The sequence below is a fragment of the Mycteria americana genome, chromosome 4 (genome assembly GCF_035582795.1).
Source record: "Mycteria americana isolate JAX WOST 10 ecotype Jacksonville Zoo and Gardens chromosome 4, USCA_MyAme_1.0, whole genome shotgun sequence".
NCBI lineage: Eukaryota > Metazoa > Chordata > Aves > Ciconiiformes > Ciconiidae > Mycteria > Mycteria americana.
In genome coordinates, this window is record NC_134368.1 from 30,722,215 (window position 1) to 30,738,517 (window position 16,303).

At 41.1% G+C, this 16,303-nt stretch overlaps 1 protein-coding gene across 5 annotated transcripts in view; it reads left to right on the top strand.

Moving 5' to 3' along the window:
* Positions 1-1,204: 1,204 nt before the first annotated feature.
* DCUN1D4 (defective in cullin neddylation 1 domain containing 4) overlaps positions 1,205-16,303 on the top strand; it is a 40,843-nt gene continuing 25,744 nt past the window's right edge. For 4 of the 5 annotated variants that reach the window (XM_075500055.1, XM_075500056.1, XM_075500058.1 and 1 more), the window contains exons 1-3: positions 1,272-1,353; positions 11,206-11,276; positions 12,235-12,274. In XM_075500055.1, coding sequence (XP_075356170.1) covers positions 1,329-1,353; positions 11,206-11,276; positions 12,235-12,274 — 136 coding nt within the window. In that variant the 5' untranslated portion in view covers positions 1,272-1,328. Of the gene's footprint in view, positions 1,224-1,271; positions 1,354-11,205; positions 11,277-12,234; positions 12,275-16,303 lie in introns of those variants that run through there. The other variant, XM_075500057.1, reaches the window with a different exon arrangement.

Below are 16,303 nucleotides of genomic sequence, written 5' to 3' on the forward strand. Positions count from 1 at the left end.
TAATAATCCTCCATTGTGCACAGGCAGTGCTGTAGCAGTCTCTTCTCATCTGTGTTTCACCACCGCGTAGGTTTAAGGGAAGGCTGTTACCCCTGACAGGAGGTGAGATGCTGAACTCGTGTGCTGAGCAGCTGTGACCGGCAAGGTGTCTTCCTCCTCTGGGTCCTGAGCGCTTTCTCTCTGTACTGCAAGGGGGGGAAAGGAGGGTGGGTCCATGCACTAGACTTCTAGGAGCAGGAACAGTAACTAGGGGGAGTGGGGCAGCCTCCTCTACCTGCAAGGAGCAGCTGTTGGCCCCCGTCTCGCCCCACTACCCACCCTGCTGCTGCTGTAACGTGGACCTGACACTGCAGTGCGTTCAGCTGGCGTTGGCAGGCTGCCATTTGTCTCCTGATGGGAGAAACAAATCTTTCTGAACGCGTTGGTGATTTGGCTACACTGAAGTTGTGTTCACAGACCAAAGGGAGGGTGCTGCAGTCCAGAAATCTTCCTTCCCAAGTGCCCGCTACCTACTGCAGCCGTGACGACGCGGCACCAGCCGCCCCGGGGCACGCATTACGTACGGGTGCAAGCACTCGTTTATCCCAGCAGGGCAGGTACGAGGCGTGCGAGCCTTCGGGCATATAGAGACCAGGGCTTGTCCCGACGGCGGTGGACCAAGGAGGCGGCCCTGAGGCGCTGGGGCCGAGGCTGCCTACCGTCCTCTCAAGCCCTGGGGCTGCTGCCGGAGCGTCGTCGGGGCTGAGAGGGGGAGAGCGCGCTGCCGCCGGTGCCCGCGCCGTGTAACGGGCGGCAGGCTGCGGGAGGGCAGAGGCGCGGAACCAGGGCGGCTGCGGCCGAGGGACCAGCCCACGGCCTCTCGCCCCGGAGCAGCGGGGTACTCCCGCCCTCCCGCCACCGGCCCTCTGCGGGGCGGTCCCGCCCTCTGCCCCGCTTACCCAATCGTATCAGGGCGTGGGCGCGGCCCTTGGCCTCCGTAGCCAATCAGAGGCACAGGTGACGCAAAGTGGTGTTCCTTGCACGCGCTTTCAAGGCCAGGAAAAACTGGCACCGGCGAAGCCCAGTCAGACCGAAGGGGGGCGGGGCCGGCTCAGCCTTGAGCCCAATAGGAGGTCGGGAGTGGGCGGGGAAGGCGGTGCGGGGCAGGCAGAGGGAGAAGGGCAGGAGTCTCGTGCAGTAGGAGAGCAGGACGTGCGGCCTCTCCGGGCAGGCACAGCCAATGGGTACCGCCGGTGGGCGGGGCGGGAGGTGTCCGTGCTTGGGCTCTGTGATTGGGAGAGGGGCAGAGGGAGCCGGGCCGGGCAGGGCAGTGTGTGCGCTGCACGAAAATGCACTCGGATGCCGCCGCTGTCAGTGAGTAGCGGCGGGGCCGGGCCGCGCTCTCCCCCCCCGCCCACCGGCGGCACCCGGCGCCACCGGCCTGGTCTTTCCGCCGGCGGGCGCTGCCGCCCTGGTGGGGGCGGCTTCTCTTGCCCCTCACTGAGGAGGCTCGGCCGAGCGTGCCGCCGGAGCTCCCGGTGACGGGGGAGGGCGTCAGGCCTGCGGGTGCGGAACCGGCGGGGAGAGAGGCGGTGTGCGTACCCGGGGGCGGGGGCCCCGTGGGGACGGCGGGTGCCCTGCGGCCCTCGGCGGGCTCCCCCGGGGGGCGGGGGGAGGCCGGGCTTGGGCGGGGGCGGCCCGTGCGGTGGCGGCGGCGGGTGAGGGGAGCAGCAGCGGAGGGGGCTGGGGGCGCTCGGAGGGTGTGACGCAGTTTCCCCGACCCGGCTTGCGAGCGGGTGAGGCCGCGGCCGGCCCTCGTGGCTGGCTGCGAGGGAGCCGGGGCTGCCGAGGGGAGGGGGGGCGCGGGCGGGCTGCGGCGCTGCGCGGCGGCCTCGCTACGTGGGAGCGGTGCGTGTGCGCGGGGGGGTGGGTGGCGGTGAATTTAGCGGATTTCGCCGGGCCGGTGCAGGAGAAACGGGCTGTGAAGGGGAATGGGGGCCGCGGCGCATTCTGGGAGGTGGAGTCTCTCCTGCGGCTGCCCCGCGTGGCGGGGCTGTGGGCGGGGGGTGGGGGACTACAACTCCCAGCAGGCACTGCGGCGGTGCCGCGCGCTGCCCCCGCCCCTCGCGGGGGTGCGAGTTGCAGCCCGGTGCCCCGCGGCCGGCGCGGAGCCCCCGGGGGGGCCGGGACCCGCTGCGCCCTGCCCTCGCCGCGGGGCGGGATGCGGCCTGGGGCAAGGGGGAAGGCGGGGCAGGAGCAAGGGGAGAGCACGCCGCCTGTTTTGGAGGAGCGTAGGGAGGGCTTTGTCTCTGCAATATAGTTTCTGGCTCTGGATTCAGAGCAGGCGGGACCGTGCGCTGTAGGCAGGTTGCCTGGCGTGGGGGATTACACACCTGCGTGGGTGTGGGGTAGCTGTGAGGTTCAGGAATAGTCTCCAGCCCCGTCCGCCGGAGAGACGAGGCTGTCCTCCCGAGCACAAAGCTGTCTCGGCAGAACGATGTTCCCGATTCCTGTGAAATCTCCCTGGAACGTGTTCTCACTGTGCAAGGAGTTGCAGCTCTGAGACACTTTATTACTGCAGGACTTGCTTATGGGAAAGATAATGAAAATTGAAGCTTTGATCATATGGTCTGATTTTTGGACAAAGTCCTGAAAGCAATCATGGAAATAAATGCTGCATAAGGCCTGGATTTTCTTGAATCCTCCTGTGTTTCTCAAAATGAGAGATTGGGCAGGGGCAGCCTGGTAAAGGCTCTAACTCATAAGGTTATATAATTTATTTAGTGGTTCTGGTTTATTTTACCTTTATATTTAGGGATCATTATGTGTTGGTGGTGAAGGCTGCCATTAAAGCACAAATAACTGCCTCATGTTGGAAATGGAAGAATAATTATTCTAGAAAATACCTTCTGTTCAGTGTCTTTTGTCATGTGCCCTGTCCAAAAAAAGGTGCATGTCTTCATTATATACATGTAAGCCACAGTTACAAATATTGCAGTGCTCTCTCATGTAGGATGTTAAGACTATGTAGTGTGGGGTTTGGTTTTTTTTTTAATTTCTCCGCAGAAAACAAGAAGAGTACTGTTTCTCAGCCTTCAGCTGTTAGTGGCTTCTTTTTAAAAATGTCCCTTGGAATGATTGAATCTTCCACCTCAATACTACTTTCTTTTTTTTTTTTTTGGCAGTTCATGGCCTTGTGTATATGTTATTTAAAATAGGAATATTTTCCAAAATTAACTAACTTTATTCTCTGTAGCTTCATAATAGTTGGGTTTTTTTCCTCACTTATTTAAATGTTTGAAACAAGAAGTGTTCATAGCATACCTTTACACATACAGAAATTGGCTTATGATTGTTTCTTGACTGAACATTTCTTTTGAGCCTTCTTTTTGATCCTTAGATTCTTATCTGTTCTTATGATATAAACTTCATTAATACATTTTTGCTCAGTCTCAGTTTTGCTTTCTGAGACTCAGTGTACACCTTTCACATTATATGAGAAACATCAGCTTTCCTTTTTTCCGTTGTAAACATTTCCTTAAAAGTTTCTTGCAACTTCAATAACTATAATTGGAAATGTCTTCTCTGTGCAAGGCATGCAATAAGTTGAGTTAGGCAGGTAAATGGTCTTTCTCTCACTCCTTCTCTTCATTCTTTTGTATCAGGATGAGATTTCATTTCTGTAATTGCAGCACTTGGTTTATTTTTGACTGAGTAGCTTTTGTGCTAACTTTAAGTGAATTATTAATCCTGTATTTTCTTTACTTTTTTTTCCTCTTGCTTTGGAGATATTGAAAACAAAGACTTTGGGCTTTTTCAAAGTATTATTTCCTAGTTTTGTTTGTGTCTTCAAGCAGAAGAGGAAAAACTTGCTTCATTTGTCTGTCCTGTGCTTGCCAAAAGCATTGCACTAGGAAGTACGGTACATCCCATGAAAATGTGCAGCTCTTGTATCCAATTTAAATATTAGAGCATTTAATAGTGTGGTTATTTCTTCTACAATAAGTAAGACTACTAACAAGCAGAACCCTTATTTTCAATGTGCCAGCATTTTCTTATACTGTCTAATTAAGTTGTTTTATTTAAAATCATAGGTCTGAGATTAAACAGAATTTCTACTTGTGGCTCATAAAGAGGTAGAAATAACTGCTAGTTTGCTCAGTGTTTTATATATATATATATATATATATATATATATAGTTGTGTGTGTGTGTGTATATATATATATGTATATATATATATATTTGTTAGAGCTACAAGGCTTTAGCTTGCCCTTGGGGACCAGCTGGTGTGACACATGCTTCTGTGTCACTTGATGCAGATGTGTGGCTGCACAGACTGTGGGACCCTGTCTACTGCAGCTGCTCGTTACTGCCCATTAGCTGTAGATTACTGCTTCCCTTGCTCTACTGGTAAAATGGTTTGTAGGAGCACTCTCTAATCCACTCAGTCAAATGTATCTGGGTTAGCTCTTGCCACTTACTTAAATTGTCTAAACTGACAGGGTTGATTTTTTTGCCTGAAGTGGATTAGGGAATGTGCCCATGACCTGTGCTGCTGGCAGAGCTGTGGGGTCTGTAACTTTTGGCAGAGAGGAAGAAGCAAACAGCTGGTGCAGCAATGCTTTTGACTGGCGTAGCTGTTCCTAGGCTGTTGCAGATCCATCGTGATGTACACCAGATCTGCGTGGTGCTGCATACCTTAGTAGTGCGTACTTGGCCGGGTTGCATTTCTGCTGAATTAGCTAGAGCACGAGATACAAAGTTTTTATTAGCTTTATGCCCTTTGTAGGATGACAGATGACACCTAATCTGGTATGAAGTTAAGAGTAGTGCTGGCAAACAACTCTGAGGCCATAGCAGCCATAGCAGCAAAACTAACTCACTGACACTTTTTTGAATTAATTTAATGGTAGAGTAAGAGTTAGACTGAATGAATGCTTTGTGTCAAATGGGTGTAAAATTGGTTCTGTATTAAATGCTTTGTAGCTCAATTTCCTATGTTCTTGAATTGTAAACTGAAAGAATGCCTGTTCACAGTCTGAGTAACATGGAATCACTGAAATGCTGTTTGATTTGGTGATACATGCTTTAGAAATAGATTTAAATTAGCTCTAATTATCCACTGCTTTTACTTATGCTTTTCCAACTGTGGCTGGTCACTCTAGCTTTATTATATTCTGGCAAGAATATCCATTAGGAATGCTTATCAAATACATTTAGTAGGTACACAAGTGGTATTTTCAGCAACAGAAACAGATGTTTTGCACCAGAAATACACTTAGTGTTAGGTCTTTGTTTTTTATAGAAAAGCAAAACACCCAGCCAAAACCACCCCCCCAAGCAAAACAAACCCTAAAAACCCCCATGAGCCAGTGTGCAGGGGGTTTTATTCTATATGTTAGTATAGCATATGTTAGTATAGCTCTTATTTGTTCAGAGTCGATTTAAAGTGAATGGAAATGCAGTCAAACTAAAATAAGTTATGCAACTTTTGCACTGCTTAAATTACTCTAAAATTTTCAATGAACTTTAAACTGCAGTAGCTCTTTCTGTAAACAAGCCCTCAGATCAGGGTGCCTTTTAAATACCTAAGTAGAATAAGGATTTGTTCCTATGGGTGAAAAAAGGATTAATGCTTTTCTGTATCTACGTAGCATGGAGTAATGTTAAAATATTTTGTTGCAGATAAAGTGAGTGACTGATTACATGTGAATACCAAATGTTAGAGTTGAATGTGAATGTTTACCTTAAAATTATAAGTGTTTTTTAGTGTGTTGTTATTTCAACCACATTTTGTTGTTTGGGGGTTTTGTAGTTTTGTTGGTTTTTTTTTTTTTTAATAGGTTAAATCACTGGGTTTTGCTTCAGAACATTTTAGGCTGTTGTGTTTGGAAAATGTACACAAATTTGTGTCTGTGGGTTTGGATACCGCTGGCACTAGCAGTAGCTCTGAGCTTGGTGCGGCTCTGTATGCATGCGTGCAGGAGCAATGTCCTGCAGCACCATGTCTTTAGCTCTAATGGCTGGGTCCTGTTGCTCCTCAAGCTAGGATGGATCATCCCACTTATCTTTCCATTTAATTGCATGTCCTTACTGTCCAGGCTGGAATTCACTTCTGTTTTCCTTACTTTCTGAATCATGCCCTATGTTCAACCCCACCAAATCAAGGGAGACCCTACTTTTCAAGCCTGTTCTTCTCTGTCTCCCCTTGCCTGCATGCTTGCTCTCGCATCAGGGACTGAGAGAGAGGTCTCTTCTGCAGGGTGCCCCTGCTAAAGGGTGTCACTGCCTGTGCAGATTCAGCTACAGACACACTGGAAATGAATTCTTAATCCTGTCTTTGACAGGAATGCAGAGTCAGCTCCTACCTGCTCTGTACTGCAGTTTGGGAATCTCAGTTTTTAGGTGTGTTGTGATGTTTTTCTGTAAATGAAAATAAAACTGATGCACTTTTTTTTTTTTTTTTTTGCATTTTGTAAGGAATACAGAAATTCTGCTTCCTGAACATAAGTATTAAAGGCTTTCACCAAATGTAGGTTTCAGATCTGAACTTCCAAGTTCATTAATCAATATAAATTGTCTTACTGTTAGGATAATTCTAAGTAGACTACAGAGTGTACGTAGACTACAGAGCATGAAATAGTATAGTTCATAGAACATTAAATGATTCTTTTTTGGATAAGTAAAGTTTATTTAAAACTAATTAAGATGACAGTACTTTGAACTATTATTTCCAGTACTACTACAAGTTTTCTCCACTTCTATTATTTGAAACCAAGGATACCAATTAAATAAAAGTAAAAGCATAAACATTCCATTTAAATTTTCAGGAATGAGTCTGCCTAGTATGTGTTTTCTATTTATTTTTTTTCTGAGAACGTTACAGAAAATTACCCATGATATTTGTACTGAGTCAGATATATCTTAGCAGTAATAAAAATTACTACTACGACTGCGTCCGTACTTAATTTTTAATACAGAGTTGTATCTATAGCATTTATATGGCATGTCTGTCTAGGATAAATATTTTTAGACCTACTGTTACTATGAGATTTTGTATAGATTTTCTGTTTGCTCAGAAAAATAATCTAGAAGCTTTTAAAGGAAACTTGGAGTCAGCTGCTGATCTGGTTTAGTACTATTGTTAATTTTTTACTAGGTTTTTAGTAGATTGTAGTGCACCCTGTAGCTGTGTTTTGTCCAAGCTTTAAAGTGATGATTTTGACAGCAGGAACTAAGTTAAAGTTTTCGTTCAGGCAGGTCCGTGTCTATGTGTGAGTAGGCGCATAGGCAGAAATACTTTTTTTTTTTTTTTTTAAGTTATTCATTTGTGGTTTAATTTGAATAGTTTGGCAAGATATCATTCCCTCCAATAAAAAATTGGACTTGATCTTTAAAGTTTTTTCATTTCAGATAGGAAAGTGGGGTATTCAAATTCAGTTCACTTGTATAACTTGCTTATATTTAAGATACATTGAGTTTTTTGTTTGTTCATTGTATTTCATATATTTATCTTAATGAGGGGGTGTAGAATGATTTTTGTTTAGTTTGTTATGGAAGCAAGCCCAGCTAGCTGTTGTTTCTTTTGCCTCTCCATAACTGTCAGGTCCATAGTGTAAACCTTAATCTATAGTATTTTAAAAGTTATTTTTAAACTTTTTACTTTTAAATTGTATATGATCGTGACTAATTGACTAACCCAGACTTTTAACACTTAACATTAAGTGTTAATGATAAACTGTAGACAAGGTTTAAATTCCATGATATGAGGTTGGCTCTGGCATTTCTTTCCAGATTCTGAATTTGCAATTGTTTTACTCAGATTTGTTTTTTCTTTAGCCATTACATTCTGAATTACTGCAAAGTATTTAATAGCATTTGGAATTTCTGTTGCTTCAGCCCTTGCTAAAGATAAGCTAACATCTGCATGAAAAATAATTTAATCAACAAAATACGTATGCTTGTTTGACATACACCTCTTAAAGTCTTAGCAAACATTCCAGCACATCTCTTCAGTATTCACGAAGCAAGCAGGTTTCCTTCTTCTCATCCCAGGTCAATAAAGTAGGTGGTACTTCGCTATAAGATATTTTCTTCTGCAGAAGAAAATATCCAAAGTATTTTCAGGCCAATTTATGTGCTTTGAAACTCTTGTATTCAGGTGAAAAATAGCTTCGCACATGATGGCTTTCTTCATGTAAAGCTCATACAACCAGCTGTTGAGTGTGTAGCTTCATGTGATATATCACTCTTCTCATAGTGGGGCTTGGATGGACAGTTGATTTGATTTGATTTAACACATTGCTGCTGCCACAAGAGACTAATTTGCTCCCACTTGGGACGAACTTTCCTGTTTTTTGCTTTAACTCTGCTTATCTGGTGTTACATCTCCTTGGTGACCGATTCAGACCACTGAGTTTGCAGGGTTTGTTTGCTTATATTTTTTGCAGGTAAGATTCCTGGGGTGGTGGGCTGACCAGGGGGGTCAGGCAGGCACAACTTGGAGGCTGTGTAAGGAAGTGTGGAAGTTTGGGAAGTGGAGGGGAGAGAGCATGTTCCTGAAGCATATAATTGCAGCCAGCTGGTGAATCACTTGCTTGCCATGTTGACTATGCCATTGTCCCTTTGCTAATTTTCAAGATGGTGTTATTTGAGCACGGGAGGTATTATTTTTTCTGTTTCTTCAGAAACATTTTTTTCAAAATAGGCCTTTTCAATGGCATGGGATACATTGTGTATCTTCCTTGCAATATAGATACAGCAAGCACTGTGACCAGTTCAGGAGGTGACCTGAGCTGTAATTTGACTTCCCTAATTCATTGGCTGCTGGTTGTATTTGCTTTCATAACAGTTACTGTAAAAGAAGCCTGTTTTCAGTTTTGGATAATATCCCTGCTTTGCAAGCTTCCCCTGTGGAAGAGAGAAAACTTTGGACCCTAGTCCTCCATATTCATATGAATAAACCACTCTTTGTGGAACTAAGGTGTGAAGCTTGTTGTATAAGAGCTGTAAAATATATTTGTGCAACCCCTCTAAGTCCATCATAATTATGTCACCTATTTTTGAAGTAACAGCTTAATATTGTAAGGGTATTTCCAGTGGATGTGTGACACATACTGGTATGAATGATGTGTTTTGAAGTGCCTAGGAATGTTTTATTTCAAAGGCTATATCTAATACATATAATCCTAATTTTAAAATATTTTTTCTATTGTTTTTAAGAGTACCATCTACAATTATTGTTTAATATTAGTTTAGAATAAAATATTTGCTCAGTGTTTTCAGCTTGTTACCTCCAGGTATGATTGGTTTCTCTAAAGACTCATGTTCTTTGTAGATTTTGGGCTGAGAAACAAGGGAAATTTTAAAATTCATATTCCAGAAAGCTTAGTCTGGTCTGGCAGTTAACAAAATAAGTCTTACCTTTTAATCTTGCCCTTCTCAGAAAGGCTTTTATGTGTGTGTTGTTCCCCCCCCCCCCCCCCCTTTTTTTTTTAATTCCTTTATGTCAAATTGAAGGTTCGCTAAGAAACTCGGGGTTGTTTTTTTTGCAGAATGGTTCTGCTTAGTATTGTTTCACTAGCAAAAATGGAACTTTATTGAGCACTTAATGCAGGAAAAAATCTAGGACCCTGTTCAAGATGCAAGATCTTCCTATCGTATCTTGGTAAGATGATCTGGTTTGTCTTTGACTTCATGTAGATAAGTATCTCTAAAGTTGGAAACTCCATCTTTGGCACTTCTGACTTATAGAAATTATATTGCTGTGGTGGTGGATTGAGGACAATACATTAAGAAATAAGTAGCAATTAGTGAAACGATACTCTCTAGCTAACATAATAAATGAAATGTATCATTCCTAAAGGTATCTTCTGAATTTTTGTTTTATTCACTGTAACGAGAAATCCATAATGATGTGTGTAACAAGTACACTTACAGCAGGCAGTTCCTTCAGATCAACTTTTTAACTTCATAGCAGTGTGGTTCACTGACTTGGGGATCTGATATTTAATGATTACTTTTGTTTATCCTTAGATTCTCGATCATCTTAGGTGTATTTTGAGAGCATTTGTTTGAAATGCTAGGGATGGAAATGTGGGAATTATGTTTTTGACCTTAATTTCATCTTGTATCAGCTACTGAGCAAAGCCAAATTAAATGTCTCACAGTAGAAATGCTTTAATGCATTAATTGGGTGGTGACACTAGGCACATACAGCTTTTCATGTATGGAAAAATTTTGCTTGAAATACTTTGCTTGTCATATGGTACAGCTCTCTATTTAATTAGAGTGGTTTTGCCCACAAGTTCTAGTGGGGTAACTAATTTAGTTTAAATGGAAATATTGTATAGTATTTTGCTGTCTTTGATCCCTGTTGGCTGGTCTCAGCTGGTCCAGCTTCTGAGATTCTTGTTGGTTTGCATGCTCTCTGGCTGGATCACAGTTGATCTTTTTTGTAAATTACTTACTTTCCAGTTTTGTCCTCGACACATTTCTAGCAAAAATAGGGGATTTAAAAGAATAGAGAAAAATTAGTTTGTCACTTTTTTGCAACTGAAGCAAACTCAAGTGTTTTATTTTTGGAGCATGGAAGCAAAGTTAACATCTACGCTATGGCTTCTTTCATGAAGTGTCAGAATATTTTATTTTTGGTTTTATTGGCTCTGGTCTTAACAGCTGCTGTATTGTGATCTTTGGTTTGTTACACAAAAGTCATGTTTCAACTGTGTAAGTGTATTCTGGTCACTTAGTTTTGCAAGGAAATTAGTATAAAGGCAAGTATATGTGTATTAATAAAATTATCTTTTTTAAAAAGTAGCATTTTTAGTAATGATTTTAGAATGTTACATGGTACTTAAATTGGTCTTGGACTAGATGGAACAGAAGGACTGGGTAGCATGGAAATTATAATGATTCCCAATTTAAAGGAAAAAATGTTGTAAGTATTTTTTTTTTTTCAATGTAATTTTGTATTTAGCTATAGTTCTTTTTTGCTGAGGGTCATCCGTGCCTTAAGAAAAATGCATATGTAGGATATCTTTTGCAGATTTCACTTACTGATTCCACTCGGTGTTGAAAATGTTGATGCTGAGAAAGTGTTGAGATGGCTTCTATTTTATAATTGTGTGCTGATGTTATTAAACGACCAGAACATTGAAGATCTCGGTTGCTACAGATAGAAACCAGAGAGTTTAAAACTTTTTTTTTTTTTCCCCCACTCTAGATTTTCAACTGAATTCTCACCTATCAACGCTGGCAAATATTCACAAGATTTACCACACCCTCAATAGGCTGGTAATGACTTGCCATTTTCTCTCAAACAGAATAGCTAGGGCTTTAGTCCAGAATGTTTTGTGATTGAAATCATTAAGTGATTACACTTTTAAAAACTATGACTGTCTTTTTGCATGAGAGGCTGTTGGGTTTGAGTCCGTACAGAGATAAGCAGTATTAGTAAAAGGTGAAAGATTATACTCCGGGGGTCAGAGTGGAGTTTGAGCACTGTTCACTGTAACATTGGATTTCGATGTTGTCTCCATAGCAGAAGCTTTCCTAGATACATCAAATAATGGCAATCATCATCATTATCCAATTTCTTGCAGTTCTTGTGGAAAACACATTGAATGAGCAAGCTGTCCTCTTACAACCATGCAAAGAGTGAAACAGGATTTTTTTGAAGACTGTCCCTGCTTGTTTGCTGTGCATTTGTTTTGTTGCAACCATAGCCGGAAATGCCGATATGGCTTCTGTTTGTACACTGCAAATTTAGTGGAAAAGACACTGCCTAAAAAAGGGGGCAGCTCGTTTCCAAGATTTCAGTTGGTTTTTAATCAGTTTTCTTTAGAACATGTATGTGTGTTTATCCTTAAGCAAAGCCATTTCTGTGGTAAATGGTAAATTCAGTCTTTCTAATGCTGCATTTATTAATGGAATTGTTCAATATAACAATGCAAAATTCCCCATCCATTGGATAGTTACTTCCACTCTTGAAAAGTTTTATATGTTTTTGATTTAAAAAAATGTATAAAAATATTTTTCAAATTATTTAAAGATTATCCTTGAACTTTTTAGATAAATTTGCAAGGGTAACTTTTTAGATAAATATGAACTGAAAACACAAAGGGTCTGCAGTCTTAGCTAGATGCTCCTTAAGTGATTAAGATGAATATTAATATCAAATAAAGGTTAAAAATATGACTGAACAATGAAGATCACCATCTTGTTTAACTGTATCATTCCAACTCTCTTGCAGAATCTGACAGAGGACGTTGGTCAAGACGATCACCAGACAGGTATTTAATAGGGATGTAGTAGAAATAGATTGAAACAATTTAAACACTCTTCATCAAAGAAGTCTCTCTAACATCATTGAAAATTATGTTTTAGAAAGCTGAAGGAGTTTTAGAAAACAAGTGCCAGGATTTTTTAAAGTTTTCTTCAAAATAGATTTTTGTGCTTTTAATTTATCCAGTTGTGGAGGACTCACACTGGTTTCAGCAGTATCTGTCACTTTACTATTTCTTAGTGTAAGTACGTGAAAAATTTGTCTCACTCCTTGGACTCAACCCATTAGACTAGCAGAATATCCATGTTCTTACCGTGTTTTAACTCTTGAAAGAGCATTAGTGAGAACAGAGCAGAAAGCAAGACCTCTTGTGGCTATTGTGATGCCTGTGACCGAGTTTAAATGCTGTGCTCCAAACAACCCAGCTTTTTTCTTGAGTGGTTTTGATGCAGGTTGTTCCTGTTTGTTCTGCAGATTTTCAGTCAGTGTCTGGGGGCTATTTATTAGTCCAAATCTGTTTTCTGTTCAATAAAATGTTACAATTTTTTCAGGCCTTCATCTCAGGTGCCTGGTACTAGCTTGGTGCCATTCTTGGTTCATCAGCATTTGTGCTTTGTGACTTGCTATCTTGCAACATTTGTTACCTCCTTTTGCGCTTGTTACTTATGAGCTGGCGTCTTCCTTTATTTCTTTTTCTTCCTTCCTTTCTATGTTTCAGGCATGATACCTAAGGAGGAAGGAAAATAACTTACTGGCTTCAAGCCCTGATCACTCAGCAGAACTGTTCTTTAAAACTGACCATATCTGTCCTACCATCTGTCTCAAAGTTTTTCCCTATCCTGAGGTGCTGGCTATGTTTGCTGATGTTACTTTGAGCACTTAAGAAAGTGGAGAGAGCTGTCAGCTCCTCCTGGAGATTTCTGGGATGCATTTACAAATCTATCACACTCTTAGTCTAGAGCATTGAGAAGAGATGCATAGGACTGCATTATTTGGGATCGGACAGAGCTTGCTTAGGGCTTACGTACCCTTCTCCATACTGTGACAGGTGACTTTGTTTCATAGTTGAGCTATCTTACCCTAGCCACAAAAGGCTTCTATCAAATATTTTCCTTCAGTGTGGTTAGTGATTCGATAGTTGAAATTACCTGATCGTGTAAATGAAAAACCTCTGCAAAAGAGGTTGAGGCAGGTAGTTCACGACAGTCGGAGGTTTTATTGTCTGTATGTTAGAACTGATGTCCTCTCCCATCTCCTGATGGAGACTTGGAATTTTCCCCTTTGTGATCCAGGTGCTCAAACTAAATACATACTGATTTCATGTATGAAAATACATTCCATAATCTTTGTTTACTTTTGATCTCACAAAGCTGTTGTGAAGCATCGAGGTAGTCCCCTTCTGTCACTAATCAATCAATAAGACTAGGTGTGCTTAAGGTATTTGAAATTTATCTTATCTCTTGACTAGCACTTCTGTCATAAAGGTCAGCATAAGAAATTAGGCTCAGAGCTCTCATTACCTCTATTGGAAGGTGTTGGACCATGTTACTGGTTTTGATGAACTGCTTTATACTGACGCTCATGGTTATCTATGGCCTGCATTGTGTTGTTTGAATTAAGCTGTTTCAAAAGCTTAAACATGCCCATTGAATGAGTTTGAGCACAAAATCTCAGTAAAGAGTGTAATTCTTTACAATAGTTGTAAAAGGACCTTTCAAACCAGGAACAAGTATGAAATGAGAACTGGAAATAGAGGTTGATACTGGCAGGCTCCTCATCTTCAGATTTCATTCCAGTATTTCTTATGCTTCTGCCCTGTTTTATGTCTCCTTGTAGAAAAAGGTGAAGCCCCAATGTTTGCATAACTTCCAGGCAAATTCACTTGAAATGTGTGGTTGGTTTTCCTCGTATGAGGACAAATACACATGCAAGGAGCTATTTTGGCCATTGTGAATATAGTACAGTGAAGTCTCCTGTGTCCATTTTGTATGGGACTTGACATTTCTGAAATATCTTACTGGAGCACCTTATGTAAATCTAAAAAGAATTGCAAATTTTTTTAATTTCTATATGCCTAAATTTTTGGAACTTCTATCTTCCAGTATTACTGACTGCATAGTAAGAAGTGTCAAGACCTATGAATTTTGTTACGTGATTTATAGACCTGCATAGATGCTGTGAATTTGAGATTCTATGTCCAGAACTCATTTGAAAGTCATGTTAATAACTCTGTCACAAAAGATGATGTTTTAGTTTTGAGTTTTTTGGGTTTGGTGGTTTTGGTTTTTTTTTTTGGTTTTTTTTTTTTTTTTTTTACATGCTGAATCTTCTGGAGCAAGTTTTATCCTTAAAGATTACTATTTGTTTTCTGACATAACTATCCTGGTTAATGTTATTACATTGTGGGCCCTGCTTTTGAGATGACTTAATAAATGCATATCTAAATTTGGTTGAGATTTCTAAAAGCTATTTTAAAAAACTGAGTATTTCAATTTTAGGTTAATCTTTATAATGAGCTTTTAATGCATATTACATTTATTTCAAAGCAGTTGTTTTTAAGCTAACAATAAATGTACTGGACATCTAAATTACTTTAAGCAAATTATATCTTTTCTAAGTATTAGCCAGATTTCTTTTCTGGAACCAGATCTTAAATATCTAACAGCTAGATGGTGGCAGTTTCAAAATTCCTTCGGTGATTTGGGAGCCAAGGTGGACCTTGCTTCAAAATTCCAGTCACCTATGATGGTTACAGTCGCATAAAATGTGTTAGCATTCAGTGTGCATATATATCTAAAAAATAAGGTAGGCTGTAAATGTGTCATGGGCCTTTGCCTTTTCAGCTGTTTGTAAGGGTAAGAAAAGCAGGCATTTGGATTCTGTAAACAATTTCTTTTTCTTCTAGTATGTATATGCATTAACTTGGAAAACTGTCTCTCTAGAATTTGAAATAATAGTTGTTTTTATGTCATAACTACAAATCTAACAACTTATTAGTAGCTTAAAGTCATGATTTGGTTATTAAATTGTGACTTATTTACCCATCCAGACTAAAATGTCTTTAAAAGTACACTTCCTGTTGTTACTTGGCTTGTTTAAAAGAATGAGATAATGTCTTCAACAAAAACAAGACTTCATTGCTGTTCTTGAAGCTTGTAGGGGGAAAAAAGATTACTTTTGCCTCTATTATTTTTTTATTGTTTTAGAGAACAAAACCCTCTCGAGTCCAAAGCAATTCTGTAGTGTGGATTTCAAGACAGAGAAGATGATTTTCCTTTTACAACAAGATTGCAAGTTGTTTGATGTTTTGATGAGTATCTTAGTTTTCTCATCTTGTATCTGAAAAATGATGATTGTTAACTCTGCTTGTGGTGGTCTTGTTGCATCATTAAGCAAGCAGCTATATCTTTCCAATTTCTTCAGCATTCACAGTTTCTAATTATTTTTCCTTTGAAACACCCCTCTACTTAAGCATCTGAAGAGCAGGATTATTCACAGGCATTATCTAGAGAATGTGAAAATTACATGTCTGTAAATCACTTCTGTAGGGACACAGCTTGTAGAATTCTTATTTATTGACCTCTGTTTTTTCTTTTTTGTTTGTTCTGGTTCTGTTGCTATTCTAGGAGGGTCCCTCCCTTGTGGTGATTATCTTGCATGTTGTTTTAAATTTCGTAGGGTGGATTTTAGCTCTTGAGTTGATATTTCCCTTTGGTAGCTTTGTCTCCTGCAAATTGTCTCCTGCAAATTTGGAAGTACTGAATAGAACGTTTGGCAAACAACATTTATACTCGGCAGGCTTTTGGCTGGTGGTGGCCTATTCAGCAGCCATTTGGAGGCTCTACCTTGCAAATGCTAGTTTCAAGTGTCAAAAAAACTGTGAGAACTAGGAGGGTTCTGCCAATCTTGAGTTGAGACCCAGGAGTAAGAAACTTTGAAGATAATCACATCAGAGAAGCTGCACTCGGTAAGTAGAGTTCCTGTCAAACTTTGCATGAAGTCAGAGGGAGCTGCATGTCCGTTTGCAGATGATCAG